Source organism: Clytia hemisphaerica, unplaced genomic scaffold (assembly GCF_902728285.1).
Source record: "Clytia hemisphaerica strain Z4C2 unplaced genomic scaffold, Clytia hemisphaerica genome assembly, whole genome shotgun sequence".
NCBI classification, from domain to species: domain Eukaryota; kingdom Metazoa; phylum Cnidaria; class Hydrozoa; order Leptothecata; family Clytiidae; genus Clytia; species Clytia hemisphaerica.
Window position 1 is genome coordinate 291108 of NW_027104218.1, and position 20460 is coordinate 311567.

General features: G+C 36.2%; 1 protein-coding gene across 2 annotated transcripts in view; it reads left to right on the top strand.

The window, feature by feature from the left end:
• The window catches only part of LOC136815776 (uncharacterized), a 47413-nt gene extending 43586 nt beyond the window's left edge, over positions 1-3827 (top strand). Inside the window, exons 1-4 of one of the 2 annotated variants that reach the window (XM_067072224.1) lie at positions 1567-1682; positions 2144-2256; positions 2482-2696; positions 3033-3827. In XM_067072224.1, coding sequence (XP_066928325.1) covers positions 1632-1682; positions 2144-2256; positions 2482-2696; positions 3033-3133 — 480 coding nt within the window. In that variant the 5' untranslated portion in view covers positions 1567-1631 and the 3' untranslated portion in view covers positions 3134-3827. Of the gene's footprint in view, positions 1-1566; positions 1683-2143; positions 2257-2481; positions 2697-3032 lie in introns of those variants that run through there. The other variant, XR_010847761.1, reaches the window with a different exon arrangement.
• The last annotated feature ends 16633 nt before the right edge of the window (positions 3828-20460 follow it).

Consider the following 20460-nt stretch of genomic DNA (forward strand, 5'->3'; position numbering starts at 1 on the left):
TAGCCCTTCGGGCTTGAAACTCAATGGATATGAACTTTCCATGTTGAATCGACTTTCGAGAGTCGTCCATCTTTCATCGACTTTTTGAGATATTCAAATTTTAAGTTGTATGACGTCATCGGGCAGATTTTCCTGAATTTCTCAAAAAAGACAAAAGATTGATTTTATTAACAGGCACTTCTGAAATCTACATCCTAATACGCTTCTTTTGACGTTTGAATGTCCATGTCATTTGTATAAGCAAATAGCATTATTGAGGTCTAAAATAACCCGAATTCGGGAAAAAGCATGAAATGACTTTGAATTGGTGGATGTTGAGAAATTAAATTTTGGCGGGAACTTTCCAAACATTCCGAACCAGTCAAAGTTTCTCTCCGTCAAAATTTCTTCCGTTATATGGTCACAACTACTCTTTAGGAAGATCTCGGATCGCATAATTGATCAGGATTGTCAATTTGAAATAATTGTAATAACGGGTAGATATGGCAGTGGCAGAAACAGTACTTTTGCGTTCCAGGAAAGGCGCCTTCGTAAGGTAGTAGAGTAACGCTTTTAATTTTTTGTCCAGATAAATCTTCTATAAAGAGAGGGAGATTCTTAAACGCCGAACATGCATCAAATATTTCTGTATGTAAAATTATTATAGCCCTTTAAAGTACCACATTTTGATTCCTCTATTACTACGAGTATCTGTTACGAGTTTACAGGGTGTCCCTAATTAAAGTATCGAGTCGAAACACAACTATGAGTAGATAGTTTTATGTGTGTGTTCACAAAATTGTATTTTAAGCTCTCCCTCTTTTTTCTTTGTCATTACGATTAATTTATACGTTGTAACTACCTTTTGTAATAAGCCTGTGTGATGGAGAACGTTCTTATATTTTAGCTATAACACACACAAACTTTTCTACTCAATCGCATGTTCAAACTCGATACTTTAATTAGGGACACCCTGTACTTGTAGTCAGGAGCAAATGAATGAATAAAACTCTAATCTACGAGCAGATCCTGATTACTTCGCGCTGACACGTATTCACTCTCTAAGGCCATGGCTCTGCTAGAGAATTTGTCCAGGTTGGCGCACCGCTTTTAATTTTTCATCCAGATTTTGGATGAAGATTGAATGAGCTTTTGAGCGCGGTGATTGGCCAGAACAAAACAATAAAACCAAAGCCTAAAATCGATCATAAAGATAAACATTAGAAACCAGTCGCTCTCGCTTTCGTTTTTAAGCAAAAGCCAAGCAGTCTTGATTGTTTTGGCTGAGCAACCAGGTCATCACATTCACCATATCCCTTTAGAGCAGAGCGTGGTATGCGCAGAATGGATGATATGTTATGAAGTTAGTAAAACTCTAGACAGAGTCAAATCTTAATGTTTAGAATCATGTACTCGAAATCGAAGTTTAGACTGTTGTTTTTCTTAGTTGGGAACCTCACAGAAATTAAATAATCAGTCAAAACATTTGACCCTTCTAAAAGAAACAATCTTTTTGCTAAGATAAAAAAAAGTTATTTTCATTAACAGTTTTCAGGAAAAAATGTGAAATTAAAAGAATAAGATTTTTTAAAAGTGACTCTGTGCTCATCGAGCAGATCAATAAACCGATATCAATCAATAAAATTGTGATTATGGTCATTTATTTATTGGCTTTTACTCTTTTCAGCTTGACCTTTGATGAGGTATGTATTGGGCCATATCGAGCAAATCAATCTATTTGATACACAAATCTAACAGATAGCAAACTCCGAAATCTTTCGTTGAAGAAACCTTGCACGCACAATTGTAAGCCCAAAAAGGGAACCTTTTTAGAGGGGATGAATTTATGACTTTTTCAGCGATGACAAAATTTTGACAGCAGGTCTCATAACATTCATTTCATATAGTAGCTGCACTTTGAAAATTACGCAAAGAAACAGTAAATCTATCAAAATATTTCATAAAAAATTTTGTTCAAGAAAAAGCGTACAACCGTACAACCCCCCTCTACCCCTAAACTTTTAGTAAGTAGGTTATATGATTGCTAACTAAGGGGTTGGTGAGTTTAGAAGGCAGAGTTGAAGGCAAATGGTGATGTTTTGACACAGAATTTTTCAGTTCAAACTCAAACTCTCTAGATTACAACATCTTCTTTCTTCGACAGGTCAAGACTCATTTCAATTGTGAGTTTGATAAATGTTCATCAGCAGAATATTGTTGTGCTCAAGATGTGTGTTGTGCTAAGCGTTACCCTGTTTGGGATCTCTGGTATTTCTGGTAAGCCAATACAACGTACCAGATTCTTCGGAGAATTTTCCAATTGATTTTCTTATATTAATTTGAATTTCAGTTGTTCTGAATTTGTTCTAATAATGCTTTAACACTGCTTTGGCTAAAATTGAGGCTCTTGTTCTTATAAATTTATTCTAAGCATAAAAACAAGCTGATATGTTCTATGGGTTTACACATGCGATGTTTTATTTTTGTTCAATCTTGTTTTAGGTTCACTTTCTTCCTAATCTTCATCTTCTTCGTATGCTGTTGTTATTACGTCAAAAAAAGACGCAGCCGTCGTTCAAATGACGTCATTGTTTATTCTGCTAGATCAAATACAGTGAGCAGTGTGCCATATGGTCATGAAGTGTTGTACACTCCATCACAGAATACACATTACTACATGGCCCCTGTCATGGCTTCACCCAATACACCTTTCATTGGTAAGAAATCGCTCTACTTCAGTGACTCGGTCACCCTTGATCCCAGGGCGAACATTGACGACGTTTTTGTTTTGATGTTATTTGATGAGTCCTGGTCACGGGTATCGGCAAAGATTGCCTAATCTCGAAATGTTAATGCTAATTATGACGTGGTTCACAGCGTGATTAATTGGGCGGTGGATTAATATCCACCGAAGTTCATTGATAATATTGACTAGTTTTTTAATCTTTCCAATTCTTTCAAAATCACTCAGAAAGCTTTCACAGCGGTCAGAGAATTTCACCATTGGTTTTGTCTGAAAGAATGATGTGTGATTTTACTAATTTTCATTTTAGGGCAAGGATACCCACAAGCGTATATTTATCCGCCGCAATCCACCAGTGGTTACAAACCAGCAGTTGTTAGCAGTGCTCCTTATTTAGATGAAAAATCATAACAGTCGATAATTTGAATTTGAAATTTATCGAATATCGACTCAAAAGTAAGCAGACAAATGCAATGATCTTTTTTAGTATACCATATGAGATGAATTATTGAAAATCCAAGTTCTTTGCATTAACTTACAAAAGACTCTCGAGGAAACTGGATTTGAGTTGAATTGGTTCTGCGACGAAGGACATATACTGCTCTGTTATAAAGTGTAAATTTTTATAATTAATTATCAAAAAATAAGAAAAGACTCGCCAACAGTAGAATATATTCAATGTCCTCTTAGAGGGGCCGATCTTTCTCCGGAGGGGAGGGAAGTAAACCCGGGGGGGTACTACCCTTGTCGACCGACGGGGGTGCTCCGCTGAGGTTCGAAAAATGGACCCTACGTGGGACTCGAAATTTGCGAAAAAAGTGACCCTGAATGGGACTGAAATTCCAAAATTTTCTCAAATTTTCTACTTTTTCCACTGATTTTTCTATTTTGGTGTTTTTGCGACCCTACCTGGGACTCGTGGAGGTTAAAAAAGGTACCCTGACCAGCGGAGCATCCCCGTAACCCATCTTGCCCTAGTACCCCCCCCCAGGGAAGTAAAATACAAGAGGCACCACAAGAGGTCATTCATATAGTACGTGCGTAAAAATGTTCCAAATATTTGACACCCCTTCCCCCTTATACGAAGAAAACAACAGAAAAGACGTCATTCAAACACTAGACGTCCGCTTTTGCTGACCCCCCTCCCCCCAACGTTAACGTTCACTGTGTACGTACTAAATCAATGGCCCCTAACCGCGCCTTTTATCATTCGTCTTTTGCCACAACAAAAGTAGCAACTTTAACAAAAAAAGGAGAATTTACCCAAAAATTTCACACTTACAACGACTGCTTAATTTTTTTAAGTTATATAAGTATTGTTAAATAAATATTTTTATTTTTGAAGAGTACACCAAATCATTGTTGTTTTTATCGGATGTTTTACGATATTTTATGCTCTGATGTAATGGTGCTGTGGTATAGTGATCAGTGACCTTGGTTACTACAATCATGGTCGAAATCTATTGAGAATTAAGCTTATTTCCTCGCTTTTCGAAATTTGGAGTTCAGGCGACAAAGTCGATTTTGGGCCATCTCTTAAATTTAGTCGAATATTTCAATTTGGCATGGGTTTATAGACTTCCAGGCTATATTATGAGCCTTATTGGACTATTTTTGAACTTGGATCCTCAGATCCAACGAGTCTTAAGTCTCATGTCAAACCTTTCCAACCTAAGTTAGAGCGCTTCCGAATCGATTATGGCTATAAGATTTGCTTAAATATTACGACCATGATTGTACACAGGCGACTGAGATTCGATTCCCACTTGGCAAATGAACGATCCTTCGCCCAGGTCAACCCATGCCATGTGAAGGAAATAGGGTAGTTGGTCCAAGGTGCTCATTGAAATTAATGATAATGTGTTGTGTTATTCTAAGGTGTCCATAACTTACAAAATAAATTACATGGAAATATTTCAGAGCAAAGTTACACTAAAATCAAGTCGATTCGCTTTACAATTTATTTTGACAAAATCTAAACATTTTGTTCTTAACAATAACTTGCGAAATTGGCAGTATGGGCAGATTGAGTTGATTTGGAATATTTACGTTTTGAAGATTAACGCCTGAGTTTGGAAAGTCTCTTCCAGAGATGGCACAACCACGGTAAGCTGAATCCCACAAAAGGAGAAGAAATGGAAAAGCGATTACTCACATCATTGAGCAAATGGCTAAAAAATGTGGCGAAGCCAAAATAAGATTTCTTCAATCCGCACTAGTTGATTCGCTATGCCTAAGCTGCCGAGGAGTACGAAAACCTAATGTGTCTTTTGGACGACAAAGATCCCGAATTCGGTGATATTTGGATCAATGATCTTGTCTTCACTCACAAGAAACTTTGTGAACACTTTGAGAACTTTGAGAATCAAACGACCTAGTTACAATTTATCTGATATTCCAATGGCCTTGGATGGCGGATTGGCTGCCGCACACGTTAAAGCTACAATACATGCAATACACACGAGACCCAATGCAAACAACAATTAAAGAGGCCCCCACAGCGGACCCAAAATTCACGCCATCACGCCAATTTTTTTTCGATTTCACGCCAGCACGCCTGAAAAATTTGATTTTCACGATCACGCCAATTTTTTTCGATTTCACGCCATTACGCCTAGAAAATTTAGTTTTCACGCTCATATTTTATTCTCTGGATAAATTCAGTTTTAGACCACGTTTAGACCCATTGGTATGGATAAAATGCCGTTATATAAACTTAATTTTTGTCCACAAATAGGTGTGAGTTTGGTCGTCAATCGGTTTTTCGGCATTCTCGTACGCGTAAGTCAAGATTACATCATTTTTCCTATCAGAAACACCCGAAAAATCCTGAAGGAATTTGACCTCTATTTTTCTGTTTTTAGTAAGGGCCAGGGAAAACCAGTCCAACATTTCATCCAACATGATTTTTCAATGTTGGATGAAATGTTTGATGGAAAAACTTACGTTGGATGAAGCGAAAATCAAGGTCGGGGCAAACCGATCCAACATTTCATTCAACATGACTTGGAAAAAAAATGAAAATTTAAAAAATAAAGAAAAAAGTACCACCAAACCAATCCAACACGAACAATTACACAATTCAAAGAGAGAGCTTCTTTGATCTCGCCGCAAATGTTTGATGGCGATCAAACTTCCTCCAACACCGTCCAACACGATTTTTTTCTTCTTTTTTTGAATTTTCAGTTTTTTCCAAAAATTTGAATTGACGCAAACTCGTCCAACATTTCATCCAACATCAGAAAAAAGGCATGTTGGATGAAATGTTGGATCGGTTTGCCCTGGCCCTAACACACAAGCGTCAAATTCCAGTTTTTTCGGGTGTTTCCAATAGGAAAAATAAAGTAATTTTGACTTATGCATATCGAAAATTGTTTGACAACTGGTGGGTCACATCAAAGGGCCCCGGTTTGAGGGTTTAGGTATATTTGAGTAAATTGACAAAGCCCACCATGGTTGGGCAACGGATAAAAATTTGAAGAATTTTGAAGGGTTCAAAGCTATTTTAGGACCCATTTCAATTCAATTTGACAAATAATTCATGTAAAAATAATGAAAATCTTTTAAAAGTACAAGTAGCTTTTTTGGTTAAAACGTGAGGGGGCATGCCCCCTGGTCCATGGGCATAAATTGTGACTAAGCGTGAATAGTTTTCAAAAGGGGAACGAGGAGGCGCAACCATTGTTTGCACCGACGGGAGAAATTTTCAATTCAGTATGGCTAAAATCGCCCTCGTTTACTCTCTTTTTTCCAAAATGGTTTAAACATCACAGGATTCTTTTGGTCAATTCAATTCAATTCAATTTTCAATTCAAAGTAATTTATTCGCCTGCATATCATTAAAAATTTACATATTTTAAGTTTGTATAAATTAGGGGAGGAATGCAGGCCAGGAGTCCATCCAATAGACGTACCGTCTAATCAAATGGAATGAACACCTGGTCGCGTGAGCTGGTCATGTCGAATATCATTATGGGAGGTATCTTAAGGGTTATTAAAACTATTTAAACATTAACAATCAGAATAAAAACAATGTTTACATACCTAACCATAAATAAACAATAAAAAAGGGAAAAAATAATAACAATGCATACAAAAAAATATGACATCAACTATTGAAAAACCTGGAAAATATTAATTGTCAATGCCAATCTGCTCAAAATTACACCTTATAATAAACCTGTTGCTTCTTTCTGTTTAAGGCTTTGCTACAAATATATATTTTCCTGAAATAAAGGACCTGATGTCTTTGATGCATCTAAAAATAAGCATCTAAGAAAGCGAGGAAATGTTAGTTACGGAGGAAGCGCAACCATGGTTTGCGCCGACGGGAGACGAAATTTTCAATTTTCGACCCTCTCATAGCATTCGACTTAATTTTGAAGACTAGCTAGCAACTGCTAAAGAAAATTGGAAGTTACAAGGATAACTGGCAGATGAATAAAACTGTTTGCACCGTTTCTTTAAAATGAGATCTAAGGGGAGGCCCCACCATAGTTGGGGCCGACCAAGAAAATTTTGAAATTTGAACCCTCTAAATTTGCTAAAATGGACATAGGATTTTGATTCAAGTAATAAATATAATTTTCACGATCACGCTGAACTGCAAATTTCACGCTATCACGCCCAAAAAAACTCGATTTCACGATCACGCCGGCACTCCATTTTCACGCCATCACGCCGTTTTTCCAAAATTTCACGCCATCACGCCACGAAAAACCCTCCATTATACGCCATCATGCCAACCACTGGGAGTGCCTCATTAAAATATCCTAATGACATAAACTAGCAATAAAATACAAGCAAGAAACAAAAATATCTAATTACAAGCTATTTACAAAAACAAAATAAAATACTGCCCCTACGGCAGTAACACTTCCACACTCCAGAGCTTTAGCGTGTTACCCTGAGTATCAGAGGTCAAGTTTTCAAAGAGAAAATATTAACGTTAAAAAAATTTTCTCGTTTGTGGTTTAAAAGAGCCTGGTATCTCGGGGTCTTTTGTCTTCATCATAAAGTATGAAAATGTTATCAAAAGAGGCTGAAAAATTGCCCTCACTGATCTGACCCGTACGTCAGTTAGGTACAGTTGCAAGGAAAATTTAGTTGAGTTAGCAAGCTATCGCAAAGTTCCCTACTGACATGACCGCCTTTCATTTCTCACGATTTTTCTGAAAAAGCAAATCAGACATGATCCGCAACCTCCTCTAAGCCAAACGAAGCCAAACGGTGAAATATATCTACTTTGCGAGCGTTTTTCTACAAGATCTTGTATTAAAAAAAAACTTCGTTTTCACAGCTCGAATTTATTCGCGCTGTGATACTCACGGTATTAGTGTGTCAGATGAAAAATTCACCATCTGGGTGCCAGATAAAGTTAAAGTTTGAACATTCTAAAGAGACACTTGCTGATACTTGAAAGAAGCGATTTTTTGAGACTCCGGCTTTTGTTCTCTTGTTCTGGGTCGTTTCGGATAAATCTTTGGACCTTGCGTCGTCGTGGCGCCAGAAGCTTTAGAGGGTCAAGAAATGACGTAATCAAACTCTTGTACCGCTATTGCGCTTTTGAAAGATGGTCAAGTCACAAGTCTGCGAAAATCAAGGTTCTCAAAAAATTTCGTCTGGGAAACCCCAAACCATCAGTCAGACCACTTTCTTTTCTTGACATTTTATAATTTATGTTCGACGCTGTTTGTTCGGAGGTATAGTAGACATAACTGGTATATTTATTAAGTTCACCTTGAAAGAATGGACAATCTTTTGAAGTCTCAAGTGTGACAATTTCTTGGTTGTCTTGCAGTTAGTCACACTAGGAAATTTAGCTTTTAGAAAAAACAACATCAGTCATCTACAGGATGTATTTGCACAACAAGGATGAGAGTTACCTGAATCAAGTTCGCAAGACAATTAATTAAAACTTGAAAGTTTGAAACAAAATAAAACGTGCAGCAGCCAAAATCAACCAACCAAAATGGACCAAAATTTGTCATTCAATTCCCGAGACAGCACTTCGATTTTTAAGGCCTTGTTTATACGCCAAAGTAAAAATAATTCCGCATATGTAAATGGGTCATTATTTGAGGTCCGGCAAAATTTCCGGGAAACAGCCTATCCGGTGATGCGCGGATCTAGGTGGGTTCCGCCTCCCCCGTAGATCTTTTTCTTGGGAAGTTGATCTTCAAATTAGTTTTCAAGGTTGGCTTGGCTCAAATTTATTCATCTATGGCTCAAGTTTTAGGCAATTTCTCAAAGTTTTTGAAAATGTTAATTTCATTAAAAAGCGCCGGATTATTTTTTCATGAATCCCTTTAGAAGTTTTGCGCCGCATTTATTTGCTTGAGAGTCAAGTAAACGATATAGCGTTTTCGCAGCATTAATCTTTGATACGCATTTTGGCGGGACGCTAGTGTGACTAACTGTCTTGCTGGTTAAACCGGTAGGCGGTGTCAACCGTGGCCTATAGAACCGATTTTCGTTATCGAACCATCAAACTTTATCGAACAAAATCGAACGATAGCTGTTTGATTACCGAACCCGATCGAACAGCTATCGAACTTCACGAAAATTTCTTGATAAGTTCGATTTAGTTCGATGAGTGTTCTTTGTTCGATGAAGTTTGATTGATGTTTGATGAGTTCGATTAAGTTTGATGAAAGTTCGATGTGGTTGTTCGATGATTGTGTCGGATTGATTTACTTTTCTTTACCTTTCATAAAATTACGAGGTTGTTTAATCAAAACACAGGCACCGTATGCTTCACTCATTATTGCTCATTTGAAACTTTCTTTAAAGAAAGTAATAAAAATTAAAATCTTTTTTTTTTACAAATTAACAACCAAAGAGCTTGTAAAAGCTCCAGCTTGTCCATCCCATCCGATGGGATAGATATAGAATGGCCCGCGAGAATGGCCCGTGGGCGGGGCGGCCGCCAATATACGCCCTCGGAATATAAATAAAAAATTGGGCGGTAAGGTATAAATCGATTTAATCGAACCAATCGAACTTCAATCGTATTCATCGAACTGCGATCAAACTATAATCGTATAATCGAACAGTCATCAAACTTTACGAAAGTTTTCCCGGTTTGATAGGTGTTCGATTGGGTTCGGTAATTGAACAGCTATCGTTCGATAGGGTTCGATTAAGTTCGATTAAGTTTGATTAGTTCGATAATGGAACAGTTTGATTGACACCGCCTGGGTCACCAATAAGTTATGTTCACGTCATTTACAGCCCCAAAATTTGAGTCGGTTGGTCGGTATCTTTAAATCATCGGAAAAATGCACTCTGAATATAGGCAGTCAGGAGGTGCTAAAATCATTGGAAAAATGCGCTCTGAGCATATATATAGCCATTCCGGGTTTGCTTGTTTTTTATTTGACGCTTATGAAAAGTACCGTACAGGTGTTTGCCCCTCAGAATGCCACTGCCCCTCAGAATGTCAGTGTTTGGAAAATGGCAGCTACAGGCTTTGAGAATGATTTTAACCAAACTTTTTTGTGGTTTCCATGTGTATGAAAGTATAAGGCCTCAATTTCAATTGAAAAAATATGTTTAGAAATGGGTGAAAAAAAATTAGGACCGGTTCAGTAAAAAAAATTCACATAAAAAATGTCACTTTTTTTTTTGGTTTTTGGCCTTGAATCCTGTGATCTGAATATAAGTGTGCAAAGTAGCAATTTTCAATAAGCCCCAACATAGTAGAAACATTTTAAGTATAAATTAGCTGTTCCTAATACCATAGACAAATCTATGATGGCAGAAACTCTTCTTACATCACAAGACTGGCATTTTGCGGCCCCCCTTAATTGAAAAGGGAGTTTCATTTCATTCTTTAACATATCGAATATTTAGGAACAAGGATTTCAATGCAAATTTAAAATAAACTATAAATAAACTACTATGAAACACAATTTACAATAAAATTATCTAGAAAATTGTAGGAACCATTTTTAATGGAAAAATATATTAAAAAGGAACAATTTTTGATTTTATCAAATATTGCATGATTGGAAGTTTACATTTTGTCCTCTGTCTTTCTTTTTCACAATATCAAAGATCTGTTTTACTTTTCATATGCAGGAACATTAAATTTAGATGCTCCTCTTAAAGGATTGACTTCTAGAGGCCCACATATTACATCAGTCAATTCAAAGGTTGACTCGTCAGGTGGTAGATGGGAAGGTGTGTCTTCCAAAACAGTGCCAGATCCAAATTTCGGTTTGAGTGATCTCATCACAACATTAGTTACATCGCCATCCTTATCGTAAAGAAAGCGAGAGACAAACTTTGAGATGTAGAGTGTTTCAGATTTTTTGCCTTTGTAGCAAACACCAAACCACTTTCCAATGAGACTAGCCTCTATATTTGGAGGGCTTAGTCTTTTCAGTGAGGCTGGAACTTCGATTTTGAGGATTACGATTTTACCAGTTTTTTAGCGATTTTTGCCTCGCTAGCCCAAATCTCGCAACCTCTTTACCTTAAGGAAGATCGAAATTAGAGTTTTTCAGCGTTCCGAAAAAAACGCATAGCAGAAATTTTTTCATCTTCACAGGGTCGATTCTCAACAACAAAATACATCTTTTAGTCTTTGGGTTTGTTTCTGACGTTTTTTCTTCAAAGAATATCGATCACTTTCCTTTTCCCCTTGAGCGCGCGAGAAAAAAATGATTAGCTCGTTTTCGTGCGGGCGAATAAAGATGAGGCGGCAATCTTGCACTGAGGGTGCTACTTAGTTTCCGCCCTATTTTACGCCCACGATAGAATGGTCCAAACACGGGGTAGTCCAAATGATAAACTATGTTGTTTTGTAAGTATTTATTTTCTGAGAGATACAAATAGTATATTTGAATATTATTAACTTATTTATTAAAGTATTTTTGAGCACAAATTTAAATATACGGTTGAATAAAAAACGAATAATAACAGTTCTGTTTATTCCTCAAACCCCCGGGAAAAGTTTTTTTGCCGACTTAGCTATTTTACAAATCTCGGAAAAGAACTCCCATAGGAATTCCGATACCTAATCTGATTGGTTAATTTCGGAACGGCTTCAAGAAAGTCATAATGGCAGATAATTTTAAAAGTTTCTGAGGGAATGTGTGTAATTTATCGATGTTGATGGCTTGTTGATTCTTTAAAGAAAAAAGATGACAGGTATAGCTTTTTCTAATCCTGGAATATCGAGGTTCCAGCTACACTGCTTTTCCAAGTTGATTTCATTGTGGCAATTTCGTCTTCTTCCTCCAGCTCTTCATCAGCAGTAGACCTAGCATCAGCTTCATCATCAGTAGTTGAGTAGCTCTCACTATCATCATCATTAATCAATGTCAGAAAAGAAGTCTTAATGTCTTGATAACTTAACTTTAGCCTTGGTGGATGCAGAAAAAGCATACGTAACTTACCTAAATGTCTTACTTTATTACTTTTTGATAAAACCTAATTTTTACTTTTGAATAAAACTAGTCCAAATTTACACACAGTCTAACTAATTATTTACAATATGGCTTTTCTAGGTAGTTCAAAGCAATAGGAAAGGGTGGCTTTTAATCAAACTGGTCTACATAGTTTGGATTTTTTGAAAAATCATCTGCAAAAGGTGGCATTTTGAGGTCCCTATCACTGGCACTTTGTGGAGCAAAGTGGGGTTCCCTTGAAAATAAGTCAACATAAATTTTACATATTAAAAAGGATTCAAATAAATGCATTCACACAAAATTTCATCAATGGATGACTTTTTGTTCTCCAGATAATGCGATTTTCCAGACTGACATTCTGCGGTCCCCCCTAAAAAAAGTATAAAAGTTCAATTTGAGAAAAAAATACCAAAAACCTAAAACTTTGAGATTTAAGTCACTGGGAAGAAATTTTATAATAGAAGACCTTGTAAAAACACCAAAAAAAGTTTTAAAAAGTACAGAAAAAAAAGATTAGAGCAAAAGTAAATTTCACGTACATTCTGAGGGGCAAACACCTGTAGGATCGTCTAATCTCGACATACGTCTTGCAATCTCGACACCGGATCTGTAAAATAATCAAAACAAACCTTGAATGAAATTCTTGGTATCATTCTTATCGAACAAGTTCATCCATCAAACTAGAAGTTCAGTAAACATTGCAATCCTTTCAATTAAAAAAACAGCCAAATTATAAGCAGTTTTACACAACACACGAAACGCATGCAAACTTCCTCGTAACTTTCTCGTGTCCATCATTAAAATTTTACAACTTTATTACGCTTCAAGTCACGTGATAAAAATAATTCGCGCGCTTAGTCGACCTGGTTTCCATTTCCTTATTATTTATTGCAAGCACACGCTCTAGGCGCTAGGAGGCCGCGTTAAACTTCTAGGCGCCGCACCTAGCACACCCGGTCCCTTTTCAAATTCATAAGGAAACCGGGTTCTTTTAATTATTTTCGGTTCACGGTAAAAAGGTCTACTTACAAATTCTTCGCGTGCAAAATGTTGTTGTGATTTGGGCATCTTCGTTGAAAGCATGCTAATTAGTTTTTTAGTGAATACTACATCGTTAAAGTGTTCTTTTCAAATATAAGTAATAACAGTTCACATTTCTCATATTATATTAACAGTCTGTGACGTGGATAGAGAGAGAGAACAATTTAGTGATTGATTGATAACTTTGGTATGTATTTGTTTATGTTTGATTTTTTATTTCGAAGACCAGCCTACAGCTATGTCGAGATTGCAAGACGTATGTCGATATTAAACGACTCTACGGTACCTAGTAGTCGAGCTATAAAATTAATTATTTTTGAGTAATTTAGAGCTTTCTTTTAGCTTTCCAACCATATATATATGCAGGTGTAATTTTCTACACTTTTGTCTAAAAATTCGTTCCAACTAAGTGCTAAGGCCATTTTTAGAAAAATTAAATCTCTCTAACTATCTATCTATATATTTAAGTAGTAACAAAACATACATGTTCGTTCTCCCTACATATAAAAACATTTAACAAAAAAATATAAATGAAAATGAGTTAAAATAAAATGTTTGGTTCTTTATTCAAAAATAATTTATAATATAAAATTCCTAAAGAAAAAGCTCATATCAAACCGAGGATAAGTAGTAAAGTTGAGAATTAAAGGCTGAGAATATTGACACAAAGCTTAACGGATCTGCGGGACACAAAAAATTTCACAACTCATCTTTGATTTCAAAGCGCTGCGGAGGAAAAAATGTTCAGACAGTGAAACTTTCCATATTTATCAGAAAATACCTGAGAAATCCAATGGTGCTACGCTCTGAAATTAATTCTTTCATTAAAGTTATTATTTTTTACTTTTTATATTTTGGCAAGCATTTTCAGCCTGAAAATGAGGACTAGAATTATAGAGAATGGTACCACTGAAAAATTTGACCCTTTTTTAGCCTAAAACAGTTATTTATATGCCATGGGGAATTTTTCCTCCGCAGCGCTTTGATTACAAAGATAGGTAGGTTCAGCAATTTTAACTTCCGCTTTATAACGTTTTTATTGTTTTTTGCAATGCAATGTCTTCTTTTTTCAAAAAAATGTCTTTTTATTTCTTCCTTGAAGTGTTAGCAAGCCATTACAAATTTGATAAAAGTCTGCAGTCAAAATGAAGATATCTGGAATATCTTGACTCAATACAAAAGCTTGAATTTTCAATTTTTGCAGCATATTTTGGTGCCGCAGGTTATGCCATTTCTGGGCTAAATTGTCAACCTCAAATGTCTAAAAAGGTGCTATTTTAGCGGAACCAAAATCTCAATATCTCCGGAACCGCTTATCATTAGGTGTATGACCCCTCATTTCTTTTCTTTTTTGAAGCTCTACAAGATGAACTAGGTTTGATTGCCACCAGAATAGTTTCAATTTGACCCTGGAATGGCTAGCATAGGCAGGCTAGCAGCTCTAAAGCTCTAGCTAAAACAGCATCTAAAAACATGAAAACCAGAATATGATTCTTCAATGGGAATCAAAACTATAAATTGCACTTACAAACATCAATATGTCAGATCTAGCAAAATTGGGCCATTCCAGAATTTGTCTTCGGGCGGAGGACACAGGATTTCTGCCAGTGTGGAAACGATGCAAAGTCCACGTGTGCCGAATTGTTATTTTTTATTAAAGGGGACGTCAGCCCAAATTTTTGTCACACATTTTTTGTTACATTTAGAAAATTTAGAACAAGACGATCAAAACGAGCTATATATTATTGAAAGTTTTTTTCTCAATGTGTAATAATAGACGTTTGAAAATTTCCCTTCTTTTTAAATCTGTGACGTAACAAATGTTTACTTCTATTTTTTAAACAACATTTGTTAAACAAGATTTTCAGTAAAAAGAGAGAGATTTCATAATTATTAAACAGAAAAGTCGATCTGCTTTCTTTCCTTCAGAAAATTTTATCTGTTCATTAGTTTTATCTAGTTTATCTATACTTGGCTGAAATACGATCTCTTTTGAGTATAGAATTAGTGCCTTGGAAAATGGAGGATCTCTGTTCTAGAAATCGCTGGCGAAAAAGGGCAGATATTTGTGAGTTATTCGGAGAAATTTGTTATTAAAAGAAAGAGGAGGGGAACATTATCTACGTCACAAATTTACTCTCCTTCGTTTATTTTCTCCATCGTAGAGTCAAAACAATAGAAATTAAAATTTGAATAACTCAGCCAAAAAAAAAGATTTTTTGTTCGTTCTTTTTGCAATCACTTTTTTTTCATCGTAGGTATCTTCTCTAAAAAAATGGTAAAAATGATATCCCAAAGCAGACGTCCCCTTTAAAGTGAGGTGCACACCAAAAGAAGTTCAGCTTGCGGAAAAGGCGGGCGAAATTGCAGCGTGGTTTTGGGGGGGGGCTCTGTAAGCCCCCAATGGATCCAGGGCTGAGCTCTGGTGGGAGTTCAGAAAGCCCTGAGATTTTGGTCTTCTTATGCCTAAAACTTGCTCAGAATTTGTAGAAAAAGAGCTTGAATTGCTGGTACTTCTAGGACCCCCGGTGATGATTTTTCCGGGCGCGTCCGGGCAGAAAAAAATAAATAGATTCCAATACACCAAAAGTAAAGTCTGTCCAGATATAATTGGCAGTGGAAACAAGAATGCCTGTAACTTTTGATAGTCAAATATAATTATGAAAATTTTTTTTGCTTGTTTTAGAAAATCAAAAGCGCTATATTTGAATGTATTTTTGGTTGAAAAATTCGCGATTTTTAGCGGTTTAATTTGCGATTGTAAAAATTGAGCTTTTTTTCTACTTATGCTATAACGTTCATTTTTACACCAGTGGTAGTTCAACCTTAGGTTAAGAAGTTTGTTAAATTTCAAGGCAAACAAAAGAGTCCTTCGGAAGATATGGGACCCGAAATACCCCTTGGTAGCACTTTTCTGTGAAATATCAAATCTCCAACTTATTACTAAAAACGGGGGTTATGTTATCTTTTTTGAACAGTGCAATTAAAAGTTGGAAAATGTTAAGTGTTGGTGCATTGGTATTATTGGTATCATTGATTATTTCGAAACGAAGTGAAATCATATGCAATATAATTGTTTTTATTGAAAGGATAAGCATGAACTTATATTGCCTTTGTTATTTTAAGTCATTAAAAGACTTTGCTAATTCCCAAAACACTAAACACAGTTTGGCTATGAGGTCATTAAAGAGATGTAAATGTGTTATGATCGAAAAACTGTTTCATCATCCATATCACTACCCCCGTTTTTAGTAATAAGTTGGAGATTTGATATTTCACAGAAAAGTGCTACGAAGGGGTATTTCGGGTCCTATATCTTCCGAAGGACTCTTTTGTTTGCCTTGAAATTTAACAAACTTCTTAACCTAAGGTTGAACTACCACTGGTGTAAAAATGAACGTTATAGCATAAGTAGAAAAAAAGCTCAATTTTTACAATCGCAAATTAAACCGCTAAAAATCGCGAATTTTTCAACCAAAAATACATTTAAATATAGCGCTTTTGATTCTCTAAAACAAGCAAAAAAAAATTTCAGAATTATATTTGACTATCAAAAGTTACAGGCATTCTTGTTTCCACTGCCAATTATATCTGGACAGACTTTAATTACTGCCTCACGCCGAATATATTTGGCGTGCTGTTCACTTATTCCAGCCTGGAATTTCTGAGGGCAAAAGTTTTCACCAAAATTCGAAATTTCCAAGGCGAGAGAAGAAAATGTATAAATTTCCAAGGGAATTTAAATAAAAAAGGCTAAAAAGAGTGGAATTTCCAATGCATTTTGCAATTAAAAAGTACATGGATTTTCATCGGAATTTCCGAAAATAAAAAATAATTTCTGAGGCTAGAAAAAATTAAAAAATGCACGTCGTCTGAAGGGGGGGGGGTAACAAAAATTTTCTGGGATGGCCCATAGCATAATTTACAGGAAAAAAATAATATATAGCTGAAACTTTCTCCAGACCTTCTCTATAGGATGGTTATGCCTCAGGAAAAAATCCCCTAAAATCCCACTGGTGGAACATCCCTTTTTTGGGCAATTTCTTTTTTCCCCAGGCAAAACCCTAAGGGCGAAATGTTTTGAAAATTTCAAACTCATTTTCAGACAATATCATGTATACCATTCGAAAGCTCTCAAAAAACTATATAGAAGACTTTTAAACGGGTATAGCCGATTTCATTACCTAACTCAAGATATTTCATGCACAAGCTCCACTTTCCGCCACATTTTGGTCTAAAATTGACCATAAATTGCATCTTCTGCGTGAATTATCTCGAGTTAGGTAATGAAATCGGCTATACCCGTTTAAAAGTCTTCTATATAGTTTTTTGAGAGCTTTCGAATGGTATACATGATATTTTTTTCCTGAGGCATAAGCATCCTATAGAGAAGGTCTGGAGAAAGTTTCACCTAGATATTATTTTTTTCCTACAAACAGCCTGTACTTTTGTAACACGACCACACTACTATCAGAGCTTAAAGGATTGAGCCGAGAACGCTCACTAAATGCCAGCAAGCTGCTGCGTGGGTGAAAAACTTTAAACTGCCAATCATTTTCTCAAGCGAAGAGACGCAAAACGATTCTAGCTTTACGATTGTGCCGCGAATCATCAGTGGATAGTATTCAATTATCATTATATTATATACCTTTATTTTCATTCCTAGAACTTTTGCAAAAAAAAGGAAAAATAGAAAAGTTGTATTTTTCTACTACCATAGTGCGGAAAAGGGTCTGATCCCCCCTTCTTGGCATCCCCACCAACCTTTAAAAATGCCTATCCCCCAAGGGTTTTGGGCTAAATTTTTTATGGTAAAAAGGGAAGGGAAACAGTAAAGAAAAATTAAGTCTGGCAAATATAATACCACTTTTTAGTGAAAATAAAGAATTTCCTTTAATGCAGACCAAATTTCATAACAGTGCTGGAAAATAATCTACAATATTTGTAAGCCCCCCTATCTTAAACGACCCCCCCTCCTTAAACGATCTCCTTGCTATCCTCCCCCTTTTTAATGAAAATTTCTGATCCCCCCCTTTTTCACTTTTTTGAAAGGTGTCACCCCCCCCCCCCCCTTGAGAAAGGGGGGCCAATTTTCCGACTTTCCAACTAGAAAAGGGTCAGATTTTTAAGATAGAAAGTGAGTTGGTCGGAGGATGCGAACACAACTTATTTGTGACCGCAGCCTTATATGCAGTCTGTGGAAATACTACCTCCATTTAAAGCATGTTCAAAGTTCACAATAACGACTTTCTTTTTATTGCAGAAACCAAAAAAATGAGAACAAGTCATTAAAACTTAAAGTCACTTCCTGGTTTAGACGTAGGTTTTGTAATCGATTTTCACATTTTCTTGTTTCTACGTCATTTTTTAAACCTCTTAGTATGAGATTGTGTTATTCATTAAGAAATTTTATAACACATCATGGCAGATTAAATAGACAATTAGAAAATGAAAGTTTCTTCGTTTTTCATTTTCGCATTCATCAGGGAAGAATGAAATTTTCAGAAGATGCTTTATTCAATATGAGGATTCCCATTTCCGTAAAATGGCGACTCCCCATGGTTGCGAAATGATGGTAGTTATGGGTAACTACTTTGTTCTTTTGCTATTTTCTATTTTGTTTTGTGACGTAAAGACGCTTCGCAAATCGAAGTACTTTAACTAACTGATGGGCCAAATTGAAAAGTCCCGTTCCTGTCACGGAAGGAAATCAGAGCCTTTTTTGGTCTTTTTTTGAAAAATGGTAAAATGAATGAAAATAGTATTAGTCCTGAATTAAAGCCTTCATAGTACTACTACTTCCAAACCAAAATAAATTTCATAAAAGTTTTTCCTCGTTGAATAATTGAACTTTGAAGGTTCTGTCACGGAAGGAACGCAGCGAAGACATTAAAAAAGACAAAAGTATGCTGATTCAGATTCCTGTGAATTTAAAGAGAATTTTAAAACCAAAATACCACCAGAAGAAACTTATGTCTATCTGCTTGTCATTGAAAAAAGAACTGAGTAAAAAAAATTAATTTCAATGGCTACAGGCCTTTGCAACTGAGAAAGGTCAGTGTCACGGAAGGACACCGTCACGGAAGGAAAAAATTCCTATTTTTCAAAATCAGCAATAGCGTAAGAAATGTGACTGAAACTAGTGAAGTGACACATCATATCATGAATCATAGCCATTTTTACTATTCAGCTCATTTCAAAACCTTGGAACTGTATTTTTATTGTTCAATTATAATGGTGATAATAATTAGGAAATTTTACAGGAAAGATTATATTTTTTAAGCAAAAAAACGTAAAAACGCGACCTTGCAAGCCAGTGAGCTACTTCCAAAGGCTCTAATTAGCATATTTCCATGGTGCTGAAGCGATTTAGAGGATTTAGAACCAGCTAGGAACAGTAGTTTTGCCAGAAAACCGGTTTTTAGGCCTCAAGAGCCGCCTGGGCTTTACGCTGTAAGCTTACAGCGCTGTACTGGAGCCTTAGTTTTAAGCTTATTCTGAGCTCCATACAGGGCTGAGCTGGTTCCCAATGGTCATAAACCTTGAAGGACACTCCCCTGCAATGGACTAGACCCATTGAAGTCCAGCGAAGGGGGCAGAACCGACAAATTTTCACTAAAATAGCTTAAAAACGCTTAAAAAGCTCTATTTAAGCGTTTTTAAGGCTTTTTTAAGCAAAAAACGTAAAAACGCAACCTTGAAAGCAAGTGAGCTACTTCCAAAGGCTCTTATTAGCATATTTCCATGGTGCTGAAGCGATTTTGAGCTTTTAGAACCCGCTGGGAACAGTAGTTTTGCCAGAAAACAGGTTTTTAGGCCTCCAGAGCCGCCTGGGCCTACACTGTAAGCTTACAGCGCTGTACTGGAGCCTTAGTTAAGCTTATTCTGAGCTCCATACAGGGTTGAGCTGGTTCCCAATGGTTCTAAACCTTGTAGGACACTCTCCTGCAATAAATTAGACCCATTGAAGTCCAAGATTTCTAAAAATAACAAGATATTTTTAATCCGTCACGGAAGGACAAGGTGAAAGTGTCACGGAAGGACAATAATTTCAGACCTTGTAAGTGAATATGAAGGAGGTTGCTTTGGAATGTAATTTCATTTTTTGTTAGGGGGTACCAATAGTTAGAACTTGCAATAATATCAAGAATAGTGGACTTGCACAAAACTGGTGAAAAAACTTTTTGTCTTGAAATTGTCACGGAAGGAATTCGATATTTGAAAAAAAAGTTCTGCTTGCAGTACTTTTTTGTTGTTCGACTTATTTCAAAATGAATAAAC